Below are 18785 nucleotides of genomic sequence, written 5' to 3' on the forward strand. Positions count from 1 at the left end.
TGATTAGACATGATATGATGCAATTCCAGCTTATCGAGGACATGACCTTAGATAGAAGGTTATGGAAGACTCAAATTAGATAGAAGGCTAGCAGGTAGTCCCGCTTATCCCTCGTACTAGTAGTCGCCATTTTGCTCTATAGTTTATTGTCCTTTGATTGTTACTACTATCTGTTGCTTCTTGTACTTCGATTATATTATTCATGTGTGGTAGCTACTGCTCTTTTCTTTCAGACTGCTTATCATGGCTTTTTTTTCGCTTTCGCTACTTTCATTTTGATACTGCTTTGAACAACTTGTCCTTATTTGACCTTTTTTCGTCATGTTTTCTCTTGAGCCGAGGGTCTTCCGGAAACAACCTCCCTACCTTCTGATGTAAGGGTAAGGTGTGCGTACACTTACCCTTTCCAGACCCCACATTGTGAAATTTAACTGGGTATGTTGTTGTTGTTGTTGTTTTTTTTTGATCACCTATTCACCTTCCTGCAGCGCTAATAGTTTTTTACGATGACGCTTGATTTTATAGGCGTTATAAATGATGTGAAAAGAGAAAATCGTTAACTACAAGACACGATCACCTATTCACCTTCATGCAGCGTTAATAGTTTTTTACGACGACGCTTGAATTTCCAGCCGTTAATAAATAATAATGATTATGATTTTTTGTTGACCAAAATTTTATTGTAATACTATTTTCATTTCAATTTCAAGGGAAAAAGAAAAGAACAAAAAGGCAAAAAGAAAGAAAGAAAAAAAAAAAAAACACTGCCAACACTAGTCTTCTTTACAATCTACCCTTGGAGGCAAAATTATCTCCTCTTAACCCCATCACAAAAATCTCCAGGATAATCTCCTCCCCTTTCTAGTTTCTATAATTGCTTGCAGTATATGCAGTTCTTGCATTTTGGGCATACCAAATTACCAACAACAAACCAAACCCAAAATTTGGCCTACTTTCCTTTTTTGTGTTCCTAAATGTTTTTCCTACTTATAAATACATAAAATCTGATTCTCTCCAACCCCTTCTCAAGTTATTTTCTTTTTCCTCTTTATATCTCTCCAATCCAAACCTCATAAGACATATCATATCATCATAGTGTATAAATTCTTGTATTTGGGATAGTATTTGAGCTTATACTGAAGTTTTATTGAATGGTGAATGCAAATTCTCTTATTGGGTAGTACATTTAATTAATATCTAGTGTGCAAGTAAAAGGGTTTTGCGGTAATACCCACAAAGCCCAATCAGTTAGGTTTGTGATAAAGTTTGACTTTGCCCATTAACTTGCATTAAAGATTGGAGATTTAGTGTAATCTGGGTTTGATCCTTTTGGTTATAACTGAATCTTGAATTGTGCTGTGGTGTAAATATATGTGTTGCTTGGTTTATGCTAGGGCATTTTGGGATTAAAACAGGGACATTCTTAGCAAGGCCTTTGCTAGTTTTGGGATTTCATTTTGAGATTAAAGGGTCTTAGAATTCTTGGGTTTTTTTTGGTTTTTGCTTGTGTTGCTCTGTGTGGGTATCTAGTGATTGGTGGTAAAGCTATCACCTTTTGGTTTTCCTAGGGTTTTGCTGTGTGTTTTGAGGTGAAAGGCTTTATGTGAAAAGCATTTGTTCCTCAATCACTTGTCAGTATCTTATTGATTCTTTGTTTCTCTGCAAGTGTTTAGAAATCGCCCTTGTCTGCTTTTATCGAACCCCGGTTGTGAAATAATTTGTGTGAGTCACAAATTTAGATATGAGCAGGAGGGTTAGGAGGAAATTGACAAGGAGGGGACAGGAGAAGGTGGATTGCCCTGAGGTTGATGAGTGTTTGGCTTTAGATGAGAGAGGGATAGTTGATTGGACTAGGTTGCCGGATGATACAGTAATCCAGCTATTTTCGTGTCTGAATTATCGTGATCGAGCAAGCTTGTCATCGACCTGCCGGACTTGGAGAAAGTTAGGTGAATCACCATGCTTATGGCAGGTTTTGGATATTCGTCCCCACAAGTGTGATTCTTCGACTGCTGTTTCTCTTGCCCCTAGGTGTAGGAATCTTCAAAAACTTCGATTTCGTGGTGCTGAATCGGCGGATGCAATCATACAGCTCCAGGCTAAGAGTTTGTGTGAGATCAGTGGCGATTACTGCCGCAAGATCACAGATGCTACATTGTCTGTAATTGCTGCTCGACACGAGTCACTTGAAAGTTTGCAACTTGGCCCTGATTTTTGTGAAAGGATAAGCAGTGATGCAATAAAAGCAATAGCCATTTGCTGTCCCCAACTCCGGAGACTTAGACTTTCTGGAATTCGGGAAGTTGATGGAGATGCCATCAATGCATTGGCTAGGCATTGTCGGGATTTGGTGGACATTGGTCTCATCGATTGTCTCAACGTTGATGAGGTGGCTTTGGGAAACGTTTTCTCTCTTCGCTTCCTGTCGGTTGCTGGCACAACTAATATGAAATGGAGTTTGGCTTTACAGAATTGGAGTAAACTTCCTAACCTGACAGGCTTAGATGTTTCCAGAACAGATATAATTCCTAATGCCGTTTTAAGATTGTTTTCATCCTCACCATGCTTAAAGATCTTGTGTGCCTTGTATTGCCCAGGCCTCGAGAAAGACGCCAGCTTTGTTTCCAATAACAACCATAAAGGTAAACTACTTCTTTCTTTTTTCACTGACATGTTTAAAGAAGTAGCATCACTATTTGTCGATACTACAAATAAAGAGAGGAATGTATTTGTGGAGTGGAGAAATTTAAAGACCAAGGATAGAAAAATGGATGATGTTATGAATTGGCTGGAGTGGATCCTTTCCCATTCACTTCTGCGAATTGCTGAAAGCAATCCACAAGGTTTGGACAATTTTTGGCTTAGCCAGGGTGCCTATCTGTTACTTAGTTTAATGCGGAGCACTCAAGAGGAAGTTCAAGAAAGGGCAGCCACTGGCCTGGCAACTTTTGTTGTCATTGACGATGAAAATGCTAGTATTCACGGTGGTAGGGCTGAAGCAGTTATGCGAGATGGAGGCATAGGTCTCCTGCTAAACCTTGCAAGATCTTGGCGGGAAGGGCTTCAGACAGAAGCTGCAAAGGTGAAACTTCTTTCTGATGCTTTGTCCAGCTGTTTAGTTTGATTTTGTATAACTTCTTACGGTATATTGTCGTTGCTAGATCATATTCGTGCTAGTCTATTCATTTCAATTCTGTCTCTGAAGAGCATCCATTAGCTTGCCTTCATCCCTGTCACAATTTGATGAATGGTTCAAAAATGTGCTAAAGTTATTTTGCTCTCATGGCAAAATTGATATGTATGCATCTCAATTCGATGTGTAGGCTATAGCAAATTTATCTGTGAATGCCAATGTTGCAAAAGCTGTAGCAGAAGAAGGTGGGATAAGCATCCTAGCAAATTTGGCAACGTCTGAGAATAGGTTGGTTGCAGAAGAGGCCGCTGGAGGACTGTGGAATCTCTCAGTTGGGGAAGAGCATAAGGTTGTCAGATTCATAGTCGCTTTTCTTGTTTGTTCAGCAATTTGCTTCCTGCTAAACAGAGTTTAACTACAGGCTGCCATTGCTGAAGCTGGTGGTGTAAAAGCTCTGGTTGATCTTATCTTCAAGTGGTCCATCACTGGCGGTGAGGGAGTTCTGGTACGTGCTTTAGCAATGCATATGCATTCGCATTCATACTTGCAACTTATGCCACATAAAAATGAAGGTTATCAGCTCATGTTGCTGTAAGTAACTTGCTTGTTTTTGCCACCTCTTAGGAACGTGCTGCTGGTGCATTAGCAAATTTGGCGGCAGATGACAAATGTAGCATAGAAGTAGCAACAGTAGGTGGTGTACATGCTTTAGTAAAGCTTGCTCAGAACTGCAAGGCTGAAGGAGTTCAAGAGCAGGTTCAATTCTTTCAGATTTTGTAGTCAGCAATTTTGTCAGACTGTTCAGGATAACAAGCAGACAGTTTCTAGGGATTTTTTCCCCAACATATCACTTTATATTTCGGGTCTGAGAATCCAATTGAAATTGTTGAATGCAAGAGTAAGTCTGAACAAGCTTTTATGCACATCAAACGCCCTGTGCTTTACCAAAGGGCATCCTTTCAAGTTGATGGGTCACTAGCAAATCAGTGTGTATTATGAGACATAAACATCATTTTCTTTGTCGACATGTTTGCGATAGGTCTTGTATATGCATGTACTGAACTACTGAAGGGTACACCTGAGCACAATGGATCTGAATTCTCTCGTACTTCTAGTTAATTCTTTTTGCAAAGTTCTCTGTAATATTGTTCTGTCCTCTTGCCCCTTTTATTCTTAATGTGCGAGTCATTACATGCAACATCTGCTAGTTAAGACCTATGTTACTCGGACTCTCCTAAAATGTCGTTGGGTGCGTGTTGGATCCTTCCAAAGTAGTGTATTTTTGAAGGATCCGACACGGGTGCGGCAACACTTCCGAAGAGTCCGAGTAACTTAGGTTAAGACTTGTATGATCTGTCGCCAGAAAAGGGTTGCTTAAATTGTGGTGTCTAGTGTTGTACTGTTTTGGCTTTCAGTTTATGGAACACTTGGTGAAAGGGTATGTTCGTATATCTGATGCTGTCAGTTTTGTGACGATATCCTTTTTGTTTCTCCAGGCTGCCCGTGCACTCGCAAATCTCGCTGCTCATGGAGACAGCAACAGTAACAATGCAGCAGTTGGACAAGAGGCAGGAGCTCTTGAAGCACTTGTGCAACTTACTCGTTCTCCTCATGATGGAGTCAGGTACTTTATCTTCCATAATTTAACTTGTGTATTGTTTTATGTGAAGTGAAATATTTCAATATTTTCTTGCCGCTTGCACGTAGCTATTTTTATTAAATCTGCTTGCATGTAGCTATCGATTCAGCAAAAGTCTTTCGAGGGTAGAGACTCTAGACTACTTGAGATATAGAAACAAGCAAAACATTGATTCTCTGTCTCCCGGCAATTTCTATCAAGCTCTAACGACAATAGTATTTTGATTACTTAGAGAAATTAGCTGAAGTGAAAATAAATAAAAAGATATGTCATCTACATGATAAAATTGGAAAATAAATCTTACCTTTTTAGTAAGATTCTTTCTCTCACGTAATTTCGCCTGCCCGTATCATTTCCCTACCGGAGGAAATGGCATTCGAACCCATGATACAATCTTCTTGCATGTCAATTTGGCAAACCAATGCCTTAAGCCACTCAACCATACCTCCAAGTTGTTGATCGAAATGGAATTGGATGTGCCGGGTTTGGTTTCTTGCCTGAAGGAAGAGCTATCTGATCCGATCAACTATGTAAGCCATAGCGTGCTACCGCGTGAAGAGAAACATTTCTAAATAAAGAATGTGGTAGACAATTCATAAACATTGTATGGGAAGTGAAGAATGAACTTACCCTAAATAGGGAACCTCGAAGTCTATGGAGTATGGACAAAGGAACATACCATTCAAAGGAGATAGCTCGGGTGCCAAAAAGCAAGTTACCAAATTGCTGTGATCTATGAGTGGCCAAGGGAAATACTAAAATTGGTGATGGATAAAACAATTGAGGGAGGAAATCTGATTGTGGACGAGGAAAGCTCACTAAGCCAAGATTGAATCCTGATAGATATTAACTTGTTAAGTGCGGAAGATTAAGTCGGCCATGGCCCATGGGTTGTTTGCATAGACCTCAATACCACTAGATTTTCTAATGTAAAGGGCAACAACCACAAGCACACAAGGGACGTGATAGAGTTATCTGAGATCATCAATGACTTGCAGCTTGCTGATCCCCCTTTATCTGGGGACTCTTACACTTGGAATAGGGGGAATAGTCAAGTAATCTCCTCAAGAATTGATAGATTCCTTTTTCACAGAATGGGACGATGAATTTAGGAATATAAAGCATCTTTACCTCTTAGAATATCATCTGATTACTGCCCAATGCAATTACAACGGGGACTGGGAGTACAGGAAATCCTACTTCAAGTGTGATAACTGGTGGCTGAAAAGTGAAAGGTTTAAAGAGAAGGTAAAGGCGTGGTGGGACTCCTTTGAGGTACAAGGTCATCTGGATTTCATCCTTGCTAACAAACTGAAGCTGTTGTAAACCAAGTTGGAAGGAGTGGAGCTCATCTTTTTTTTTTTTTTTTCCCTGAATAAGGTAACATTTGTATTTCATCCAAAAGTATCAGCATATCAACTGCTGCTTCAGTTACTTTACAAGTAAAACCACAAGCAGTGGCTGTGGGGGTAAAAGTCAAATTACAATGTACATATTGCCTTGAAAACTTACCAAATCTCCTATCTCCCCCACTATATCTTGTTTACACCAAAAATACATGAGACTAAAGACATTTCGTTTACTATCTGAATTGAATTTTCTTTGTCATCAAATTGTCTCGAGTTTCTCTCCTTCCATATTGTCCACAAAATACAAGCTGGAATGGCTTGCCACCAGTCTTCTTGTGCATTTCTTCTTCCAATTGCTTTCCAATTGCATAAGAGTTCTAAAGTTGATCTTGTTAATAGCCGATTCACCCCAGGTATACAAAAGAACATTTGCCACAGATGTGCAGTTGTCTCACAATGAAGGAATAAATGCTCATTTGTTTCTGCATTTTTCCCACAAAATAGACATCTTGAGCATATCTGTAGACCTCTTCTTTGTAAGGCTTCTTGTGTAAGACAAGCCCTCTTCAAACTAACCAAACAAAAGCAGAAACCTTATATGGAATTTTGACTTTCCAGATAAATTTCCAGGGCCAAATCAGTGATGGGTTCACAACCTTGTTTTTCTCCCAGTATAGTGACTTGACAGTGAAGCTCCCTTTGCTGCATAGTTTCCAGACCGGGATGTCTGGAGTATTTGTGGTACCAGTGAAGGAATTAAGCAACAAAAGCAGATCTGACACTCCCTATTTCCCAGTCATTCAATGACCTTCTAAACACCAGATTCCATCCCTGTTCTGTCCACATTTGAGATATTTTTTAATTCTGTTGGGGACTGATGATGTGTAAATTTTGGAACAAAGTTCTGAGATTACAATGACCAATCCATTGATCTTCCCAGAAAGAAGTTTTTGTCCCATCCCCCACCTTTATGCTCAAATTCTCCCTACAATGATTCCACATTCTTCTAATAGTCTTCCAAACACTGCATCCGTAGGTAGCATTCACTTCATTTGTTGCCCATTGGTTCATCAACCCATATTTATGAGCTATATAATTCTTCCAAAGAGACCTATCTTCCTTGCAAAACCTCCACAACCGCTTCTGTAACAAACTCTGGTTGTGTCAACTGAGATTCTTAGTCCCCAAGCCCCCATGTAGCTTATTAAGGGTCACAGTCTCCCATTCCACCAAGTTGTAACCCTTTTTTTCTTTGTTACCTTGCCACAAAAATTCCCTTCTAAATCTGTTCAGCTTCTTCTCTATACCCCTAGGGATAGGGAATACAGACATCAGGTAAGTAGGCAAAGCATCCAAGACTGAATTTATCAATGTCAGTCTGCCCCCAAGTGAAAGATATTGACTTTTCCATCTTGATAATTTCTTTTCACATCTTTCAAGCACATCATCCCATATCTCCTGTGCCTTATGATTAGCACCCAATGGCATTACCAAAAAATTTGTGGGCAATGATTCAGTTTGACACCCCAGATTACCTGCCAACACTTGTAAATCATTCACCTGATTCACTGGATGTAAACAACTTTTTTTTCAGTTGACACGAAGCTCAGAAATGGCTTCAAAGATGGTCAAAATAGCCCTTAAATGTCTGATTTGGTCAACCTCTGCCTCACATACCAAGGAGTCATCAGCATACAGTAAATGTGTTATTTCCATGTCTTCTCCCCTGTTGTTAGGAGTGGAGCTCATCTAATTATGGGAGTTTAGAAAAGAAAAAAGACAGAATTACTGAATTGAGTTGCTAACTTTGATAGGTTACAGGAACAAAGAACTCTATATGATGATTAACTACTGGTAAAGGCAAGTCTGAAAATGGAATTTGAGGAGACTGCAAAGTATGAGGAAACAACCTGGAGACAAAGATCTAGGGTGTTATGGTTGAAGGGAAGTGATAAGAACACAATTTTTTTTTTTTTTTTTTCAAAGAATGACAAATGCACATAGAAGATTAAACCATATTGACAAACTCGAGATTGAAGAGATAGATCCGGAAGGAATAAAATGAGAAATCATTTCCTTTTGTTAAAAGCTATATGCTGAAAGTGAAACATGGAGGCTGGATTTCAAGCTCATGAACCCTCCTAGAATATTAGAAAAAGAGCAGAATTGGCTTCAAAGACCTTTTGTAGACCAAGAAGTGTTAGATAGCATAAAGGTGAGTGTTGTTGACGTAGCAGCATGGGCTGATGGGTGCTCAATGGGATTCTTTGGACAGTTTGAACAGAGATGATGCAGACTATGGCAAATTTCTACTACTTATGCGGCTTTAATTTCCATGAAAATACTTTTACTTGATCCAAAATAGAATAAAATGTGGCTTTAATTTCCAAAAAGAATGGAGCTAAAGATTTACGGGACTATAGACCAATCAGTTTGACTTGGAGGTGCTTGTAAGATTATCTCCAAGGCACTAATTGAAAGGCTAAAAAGGGTGGATAAATTGGTGGATAAACAGCAAATGACCTTCATCATCGATGATGACAAATCATGGATGCAGCTCTAATAACAAATAAATGTGTGGATACTAGATTCAAAGAAAAATACCAGGGATTTTTCTTGATAACCATGGTGTCCGGGCTAGCTAACGCGCACCTTGATTAATTCCACGGAATACCTGCTACCTCCCACCAACAACATGTACCATGGAACTCTGTTCACCTAGGCCTAGAGAGATGAGAAGAAATCACCCAGTATTTTGTTTCCACTTTCCACTGGAATTTGGATATGAGACCTCATGGTTCTCCCCTACTTCATTGACCCAGGCCATACCCTTGGGTTAAAAGAACAGGGATTTTATGCAAATTGGATATCGGAAAGGCTTTTGACCATGTTAACCAGAGATTCCTAATCACTATTCTAAATGACATAGGATTTGGGAGAAAGTCGCTAAACTGGATCCGAAACAGGGTAACTGACAAGATGGAAGTCTCAATATACTTGGGTTCAACAAAAAAGGTTATGGAAATCTGAAACGGGGTAATGGAGAGGATGGAAGTCTTAATATCTTTCTTTGGGGGTAGGATCATACTGGTAAACAATGCGCTAGCTCCTACGTGTGTAATGTCCCTATTCCCTCTATCTGCTAAAGTTGAAAATCGACTTGATCTTTTGAGAAGAAATTTCATGTGGCAAGGCAATAGAAAGCCATATGTTTCCATCTTGTAAATTGTAAATTCCTAATCACCGGCAAGAGAGTTGGAGGACTTGAAATCAGAAATTTTAAGATTACACAGTAAGAGCCTGATAATGAAATGGTTATGGAGATAATAACACTAAAGAGCATGCACTATGAAGGGATGTGATCAACTGCAAATATGGTCAGTTGAATAATACCGGTGCACCAAAACTGTAAGATCCTCATTTGGGGTGAGCATCTGGAAATCTATCATAAGATTCTGGGAGGTGTTTGTTCTTAACATTGGTTTAAAAATTAGAAATGGCAGGAAAATATCCTTTTGAAATGACAATTCGTTGAGAAATGAAACTCTAAAAGAATGTTTTCCAGACATGTTATGTTTGGCTTCATCCCCATATGCAACGATTGAGGAAGCATTGAACCAACATGGATTGAATTTACCTTTTAGGAGACTTTTGAATGGTTGTGAAATTGGGAGAGTTGCTAAATTCCTCAAGTTCTGAAGACTCCTTGGTATGGAATGGAAATACCAGGAAAGCATTTTCAGTGAAAGATGCATACCAGCTTCTCTCTCTTACTGAACAACCGGGTACAGGCTGTCCTTGGGAACACATATCGAAAGATAAAGCTCCTTTTAAGGCAGTGTGCTTCTCATGGCTGGTGCAAAAAGGGCATGTTTGACCCAGTAGAACCTACAAAACAGGGGGTTAAACCGAGCTCTAGATGCTTCTTATGCTATGAGAAAGCAGAGAGCAACTATCACTTACTTTTACACTGTGAAGTTACTGATCCGGTATGACAACTATTTTTAACCTCAGCTGGCCTTAAATGGGTTATGCCTAAGGACATATGTGATCTCCTATGGAGCTGGAATAATACAAGAGGGAAGATCAAAAGAAATGGTGGAATGTTGTCCAAGCATGCATATGGTGGGCTGTACGGAAAGAAAGAGTGCAAAATGTTTGATGACAAAAGCAGCGCTGTACTGAAAACTAAGATAAATTATACTCCCTCTAGATCAAAAAGAGTGTTCACTTACCCTTTTTTTTTTGGGTTCAAAAAGAGTGTCCACTTACCAAATCAAGAAACAATTAACTTTATTCTTCTGAAATTGCTTGTATTAAGTGTTAAGTGATCAAATCCCAATACCTCTTTGGTTAGGGTTAGTTTAGTCAAATTACTTATTTTTGCCTACGAGTTAGTATTTCCTTAAGGGGTGTGCAAATGGCTAAGCGGACACTCTTTTTGATCCGGAGGGAGTACTTATCTTTTTCATTTTTGGTGTAAAGAAAACCATGTAGACAGACTGAAATGTTGGTAGAGTTCTTACATCTTTGTAAGATAGACCAAGTTTTTTGTTTTGTTTTGTGCAATTGTAAATATGGTTGCCCATGAATACAGTTTCAAAAAAAAAAAAAAAAGGTCGCCCATGAATACAGTTGTTACCTATCCTAAAAAAAATGATTCAGACACCTTATAACAGAGATCATCGGAGGAGCAGATATCCCCAGTTGAATAGGAGTAACAGTAAAGGAAATGAATGCATATCTTTCTTATTCGAATTTTCATTGAGATCAGAAGTGGAAAGGAGCCTCTTTTTGATTGGTGGGTGGTGTTACTTACCACTGAGAAGAACTAAAATTAAACCATGATTGGATAAGATTTCTGGATATTTGGTGCAGTATATGTTCACAAAGCATTTGTTCGGATCGTCGGAGAGAAATGTGGAGTTCTTGTGAAATTAAATGAAGAAATCAGAAGTGGATCTCACTTATGATAGGCTCGTGAAGGTGTGACAGGTGCATACTGAAGCCATTACCAGCATTGATCGTGCTTGAGGTAGGGAATACAACCTATAGAGGATTCTAATATGAGCTAACCAGAACTCTTTCATCAGCATGTCGTCATCTTCGACCAAGTACAAACAATTGATACAATTAACATTGAGATGGAGAATCTCCGGACAGTCTTTCCTATGAAAGATAACACATCTAGGGGGGCACTTGCAACAGAACAGACTAAGCAATCTAATTTTGTTTTCGAATTACAAAGTCAGTTGAGGACATGCAAGATCTCTTGAAAACATTGGGATTGCCCTTACACTGGGCTGCAACAACTATTCTGCTAAAATGGAGCACACCACTGGTCGGGAGAAAAAGGACAGAATAAATAGCGGGGATTTGGGCTTAATAATAGGAGTGAGACATTTTGTAATGAACCCCTGGCTGAGATACAAATGATTGACCAGATCATCCTGAGATGACCTAAAAGTTGAAGGGCACCATTTATTGACCGCTTGAATTGGAAACTAGAGCTGGTATACATGGAACCTTTTTTTGTTTTAGTATCTTCAAAGTCAGATTTGATGCATAAACAAAGTGAAACAGAATGCATGACCTTAAACACCTGCCACCTTAGGTCTATATTTCATCTCTTTGCTTTTCTTTTGATAAGTATATGTTATATCTCATTGTTTTGCTTTCCTTTTTGTGATTTAGGCAAGAAGCTGCTGGAGCATTATGGAATCTGTCATTTGATGACAGAAATCGTGAATTAATTGCGGCAGCTAGTGGTGTTGAGGCTTTGGTATGGTGTTAATCTAACATTGGCCTTGCTATTTTCAGTTTACTGAAACTAGGAAATACTTCTTAGTTACATATGTGAGGTCTAATTATGTGGTTGCCATCTGTTTTTTTTTTTTTGTGTTTTTTTTTTGGTTTGCTTCGGAGAATGGTCAAATGATGGTTTTTCTTTCTAGATTCATACAAATGATGGTTTTTCTTTCTAGGTTCATACATTTCTACTGAATATTGGAATTCCGAATCTGTTCTTTTTAAGGTTGAAGGTTGATGTTATCCTTTCATCTTGTTTGATTGCCAGGTTGCTCTTGCACATTCATGCTCAAATGCTTCTCCTGGCCTACAGGAGAGGGCTGCTGGTGCTTTATGGGGATTGTCTGTATCAGAAGCAAACAGGTCTGTAAAACTCTTTGCTTTTGTGGTGTGGTACTAGATTAGCATATCTATTGGACACTACGTGAACCTACTTCTTGAAGCCATAATTAAGTAAATAAAAGTGTGCTTTCTCTAACAGCTTAATTTCTTAGATGAGATAGTCACACACACACTTCAACATGGTATCAAAGCAGGCAGAAGTCATGCGTTCGAGTCTTACTGCCACCTATTATCAAAAAAGAACTTTCACGTGCTTGGCCTGTGAAAATGATTTAAGCCTACACGTGAGGGGTTGTGTTGAAGATATAATTGCGTAAATAAAAATATGCTCTCTAACAGCTTAAGCTTGCTTTTAGATGAGATGGTCACACACTTAGGCACTAATACTGCTCTCAGTAATGGTTCTGTTGCATTGCGTTTGTATGTTTGGTACTTCTATTAATCTCCGCGAAGATCTTTCTATAGATGAATCTCCTACTGCATCTATGAATCATATTAGGCTGAATGGCTACCATATAAATAATGACAAGAAACCTTTTTGCCGTTGTAAGTGAACTAAAGCTGTGTCCTTCAACCATCAAATTATCCACCTGAAGACCCAACAACAATTTTTCTAGGTGCTACACTTTCTCCTGTCTTGATCCTTTATTATTAGTACTGTTGCTTTTCAGTGTTCCTGCCTCTCATGAATTATAGAGGGTTTTCCCCTTAGTTAATTTAATTATCCTGCACTACTTGAAATAAACTTATTATTTGTTTATTTATTTTGTAAAAGCATCCCTGACATTTTCAACTGTTAACATCCAGTCCAATTTTCTTCCCTCACAAAATTAGAGGATCTCCTTCTCTGGCAGTGCACCACCTCTTACCACCTTCATCTCTGAGTTCGAATTATTTTGTAATTATGCCCATCCTTCTATCTTAAACTCTATCCTTCCACCACCTCTTCATGTCCTACAATTACTTTTGTCCATCGTAACTTACTAAGGTCATCACAATAATCCTTGTCAAACACTGGTATATTACATTACACACCATTAACTCTGGGTAGGTAACAGAAAGGGGCACATATACAGCATGATGCCAACAGAAATTGGACGGAGATGAGCATAACTTAAACCACTAGGCCCTGAGCTTTGCAACATACTAATTGAATATGAAATTCATTTCATGCTTCTGCACATTGCTTTATGTTATTGTTTTAGCCATGTTGCAACTGCAAAATTTGCTTTCTCTTTATTTGATTTGAAAATAATCCAATTCATAATTTATTGAATCCTGCAATAGTATCGCCATTGGACGAGAAGGAGGTGTGGCACCACTTATAGCACTTGCACGATCTGATGCTGAGGTAAATCTTTGTGCAATGTAACTTCTATATGATGTATAGAAATGCTTTTCCGTTCCTGCCTGGTTGTTGCTTTGTTCCATGCTGTCTACAACTTGTGAAGGCTTAATTTGTTTGATTTGTTAATTTTAGTTTCTACTATTGAACTATGTCACCTTCCTCAAATTGTAACTGAATGGGTCCTTGTATATCTTTTAAATTCATGCTTAACATAGCTAATATTAATTTTGTTTCAGAAACAGATTGTAAATATTAAATACAAATTTGGCGGCTAGAAAGCTTTTCCAGGGAGATCCAACCTGTGGTTCTCCATTACCTAGCAATTATGTTACCACTAATTGTGGCACCTCAATATGATCTGCTAAAAACATGGGAACACATCTACTAAATCTTCTTTTGGATATTAACATTTGTGACTTTATGTTACTCAAAGGGAAACCAAATCGCTTTTTCTGTATTTTGTGTTGTACCATTAATCCATTTTCGTCCGGAAAATTTTAGATGGAGTTAGCTAGCTCTTTAAACTTAAAAAGGAGAATCAACCGACCTGTCCCATGATGGCTAGGCTTTAACATAAAATGTATGTTCTTCAGAGTTGCGTAGTTTAGAAGGTAAATTTTGGATCAGGAATCTTTCTGAATTCTAGGGTTGTTTAGGCTTAAACCCTTCAATGGGATGTTGGCTAGTGGAGCTGTCATTAATTCCACCTTAAAAGTTCTAAAGCATCAAGTTACAAAATCTGCATGTGGGTAGTAGTTCCAACAGCGCCTTTCACATAGCCTCTGAATATATTGTCATGTTAATCTGCCATCTTTAGGTGTAGCGTACATTTGACATTTTTTTTTATGTACCTGCAAGCGGTTTTAACTAGCGGTGCAATGTTAATGATGCCCTTAACTTTGGATTTTGTTAGCTCCTTAAACTTAGCTTAGCTACATATATACTGGAGCTTGCACTACTAATGCTTTTGTACCTCTTCTGCATCTTCTGGATGCCTTCCAATGATATATCTCTTCGTCTAAAAAAGACATAAAATTAATACGTGAAGCCATAGTTCTGTATTTCTGTTGATTGACATGTAATGACAAATGCATGATACTCTGAATCATACAAGTTTTTCTGCCTTCTGGAGTATGAGTATAATTACATTTGAGGCATAAGTATGAGTATAATTATGCTTGTTCGTTCCTAAATTTTCCCTCTGTCCAGGATGTTCATGAGACTGCAGCTGGGGCTCTCTGGAATCTTGCTTTCAACCCTGGTAATGCTTTTCGTATAGTGGAGGAAGGCGGGGTTCCTGCCCTTGTTCATCTCTGTTCGTCATCTGTCTCAAAAATGGCACGCTTTATGGCTGCATTGGCGTTAGCTTATATGTTTGATGGAAGGTACTTTGACGTTGCCTTCACCCGCGAATGTTATACTAAACAGCACCATATACTAAATACTGTATGCTATTTAGTATAGGTTTATTCAAATGTTTTCTCTTAACTTTTCCACATGAGCCATCTTAAGATGATATTTATTTTTCCAGGAGCCATTTATTTATGGCATTCTTCTCCTTATATTAGTAATCCAATCTAACTGGAGCGAGGTGTCTTCATCTTTTCTTATGCTTAACAAGCATGTAGCTTCCATTCATTCTCAAGTGGCTGAGTTGTTTAAGATGGAGGAATAGGGCAATTTTTATTTGAACATTTTTACTTGGGAAGCAAGTTTTTTTGTTTTTTGTTTGTGTGGGTGGGTGGGTGGGGTGGGGAGTTACTTTTGAATGTAATTATTTTATCTGTTGTGGCTACTGGTAGACATTTGTAGAGAAACGGACTCCCTCAGCAGCACAAGTTTCCTTATCTCACGACTCTCAAAAACTTCTATGTAGATATTGGTTTGAGAGAACTACTTGATGAGATTCGTTTGGATGTAACTGTTTTGCTTGAATGGGGAGTTCAGGGGAATTTAGTTAACTTTGACTGGTTCTCACCTTGGGTAGGTTTGATGACTTGTAGAGATACAGAAACTTGCTTTTCTTGTAATCTCATGGGACAATCTCGTATGCTTTTTTAAGGACAAGTTTTGATGTTCATTCCATGTTGTGTGACCAGACAATTGGGTACCTACTCCATGGGAGAGGCTAAACCAAAAACTCTTGTAATTGGATTTCGTGAGGAATTCAGCTAAAATCTTTAAACTACAACTGCTTCACTATGGGTACTTGCAAAGGGAAAAGAAAGTTAAACAATGTGGTTCTGAGATTTTCTCACTTGTCAAAGGAAAAAAAAGTGCTTGAGGCATTCTGGAATTGTTGCATTCTTTCCTTTGTGTGTCTCTTTTTGAGTAAAAGTTAAAATATGATTTTCTTTTTAACAGAATGGATGAAGTTGCTCTTGTGGGAACTTCAGATAGCAACTCTAAGAGTGTAAACTTAGATGGAGCTCGAAGAATGGCTTTAAAGAACATTGAAGCTTTCATCCTTGCATTTTCTGATCCACAAGCATTTTCTGCTGCTGCTGCATCATCTGTCCCCGCAGCATTGACTCAAGTTACCGAATCAGCTCGTATTCATGAAGCGGGTCATCTAAGGTGCAGGTATGCATGTTGTTCCCCACCCTTCCTTTTACCGACCTTTTTAATCTAACGTCTACTGATAAGAATGTCTTACAAACATAAACTCACTTGTCGAATCTTCGTCTTTCATCCCCTTGTTAATTTTCTTATATATCCTTCTGACTTTTTATTAATGATTTTTCTTAAATTGCCTCTTCAGTGGAGCTGAGATTGGAAGATTCGTGACAATGTTACGTAATTCTTCTTCTATTCTCAAAGCATGTGCTGCATTTGCCCTTCTTCAGGTTGGTGAATGGTACCGACATGCTTTTGATATCAGTTTTTTTACTTTGAACTGGCAACTTAACCAATCTTGTGTTTACATTATAGTTCACAATCCCTGGTGGTCGGCATGCACAACATCACGTCCGCCTATTACAGAACAGTGGAGCATCAAGGATTTTGCGTGCTGCTGCTGCAGCAGCCACCGCCCCTATTGAAGCCAAAATATTTGCGCGAATCGTACTTCGAAACTTGGAGCACCATCAAGTAGAATTCTTAACCTAAGGCCAGGTGAAGACTAGTAGTAATCCTAGGCTTGTGCATTGCGACCACTGCCATTGGCGCCTTGCTCAGCAATAGTGGTAGGTATAATCCTCTCAGTGCCATTGGCACTAAACTTAGCGTTCCGAAACTAATGGTGCTGGCTTTTGGGAAGGAGCAAAGGCTTCTTATTTTTCTACCCAAACGTCTGCCTGCTTTTGAGTTACTTCTATAGTTTATCTCTTGGGTACATAGGCTGTGTGATTTGTCCTCCTTTTTATAGTTGTTTTCGTCATTATTTGTGTCTCTTTGAGCTTAGGCTTGATAGATCTATTGGCAGGGCGTTATTAGTTTCGAAGTCCAGTTGCTGCTTCTCGGTTTCTGTATTTTAATTTATGCTGGCAGTTTGTTTAATACCTGTACATTATAGACTTGCAGAGACATTAGCCAGCCGACAGTTTCTGTACAAACGCTTGAAAGAATTTCTATGATATAGTAGTGTTTTTAGGTGGTTTGGATGATGAAATTGATGGTGTTTTTCAAGCATTTTACGTTTTATCCTTTTTTTTTTTTTTTTTTTTTTTTTTTGGTACATTTCAAAAAAGTCGCTTCAACATTTACAATTGAAATAGGGTTGGAAAAAAAGACCTCTCATTCACCTAGGTTTTGAAACAGATTGTTTCTTGAGACACCAGTTGCTGAAACGAAACAAATCTGATTGGGTGATATTGGTTTCATTTTAGAAATATGAAAGGTCTAGATGAGGGTTATAAGTCCTCAGTTTCATTAGGAGGGGTGACACAAATTTTGACTTGATATAACCCTTTCATGGCCCCTTCGCGAGATTTACACCCACAAATCGAGAAATGGTCCAAATGTCGTATGAGAGTGATCATTGACAGGTTCACCAAATATGATCATTTCATTTCGCTGCAGAAAACATACTAAAATGCCATATATTATATTACGTATATAGGTAGAAGATATATTAAAGTATATATATATATAGTGTTCTTGAAGATATATGATTAAGTATATAGTTATACAGTATATATTAGTTGTATATATATTAAGTTATATATATATATACAACATATATCACGTATATAATATATATATGAGTTGGTTATATATATAAGATATTAAAGAATGTTATATATATATTAGAAAATTTTATAATACTATATATATATTTCTAGACATATTTTATCAGTATATATTTTAGTATATATATATAGCTATGTGTATATACATATATATATATATAAGCGATAAACATCTTCCATCTTCACAAGTTGTCTTTTGGCTAACTTGTTCAAAAGCTACAGGAACGATACTTGATGTCAACAATGCCTATCACTACTAGACTGATAGTTGAAGTGAGAGACATCAATAGATATCGTCAAAGTTACCATAGTGCCATGACTCTTTTAGAGGCCAATGTGAGCGGTCTACATGGCGGTACAACACTAACTACCATTCTTCCCTCAAGTGATCCTCTGATAACATAAGCAGCAAATGATTATATGTTCAGAGACAACTTAAACATAAGCCATGACGATGGAATATTATGCTAACAAGAGGATCAAAAAGGCTCCCGGAAGTATAGGACTAGGTATACTAGACATGATGGCATTATAAGCATGGGTTTCTCAGTTTGACTTTACTTTTAATTTTAATTTTGTATAATGCTAGCCTGGGATGGATTTTAATTGCAGAAACATGGTTAGTTAGGATTCGTATAGCCGACGGTAATTTGTTTGGTAATGAAGCGTAGTTTTGTGATTAGCTTCTGGAGAATAAAGGAGGAAAATGAAGCTTAACAAGTGCTTTACCTGTGTCCCTTCGTCCATCTATTTGTTACTAATAATTAAAAGTTTATAACCTATTGAATTAAAGTGATCTATTTTTTTTTATTTTATAAATTTTGAGACCAATTCATGTTAGCTTTGGAAAATAGAATTATATTCTGTGAAGTTGATTGGCAACTTTCTTTTACTTGCAAGCCTGCCATATTTTCCATGCATTTTAGCATCGTCCATGGCAGAAAATACTAAAAGGTTTCTTCTTCCGTTAAATTGC

At 38.1% G+C, this 18785-nt stretch overlaps 1 protein-coding gene across 1 annotated transcript; it reads left to right on the forward strand.

Annotated features, from left to right (window-relative positions):
- The first annotated feature begins 763 nt into the window (after positions 1-763).
- Positions 764-17229, forward strand: LOC132064127 (protein ARABIDILLO 1-like). The gene is made up of 12 exons (XM_059457016.1): positions 764-3082; positions 3324-3482; positions 3555-3638; positions 3758-3889; positions 4630-4757; positions 11816-11903; positions 12198-12292; positions 13559-13622; positions 14829-15004; positions 15984-16202; positions 16381-16465; positions 16551-17229. The coding sequence occupies exons 1-12, from the start codon at positions 1742-1744 to the stop codon at positions 16725-16727; spliced, it is 2748 nt and encodes a 915-aa protein (XP_059312999.1). The 5' UTR covers positions 764-1741; the 3' UTR covers positions 16728-17229.
- Positions 17230-18785: the final 1556 nt, after the last annotated feature.

Source organism: Lycium ferocissimum, chromosome 7, assembly GCF_029784015.1.
Source record: "Lycium ferocissimum isolate CSIRO_LF1 chromosome 7, AGI_CSIRO_Lferr_CH_V1, whole genome shotgun sequence".
Lineage (NCBI taxonomy): Eukaryota > Viridiplantae > Streptophyta > Magnoliopsida > Solanales > Solanaceae > Lycium > Lycium ferocissimum.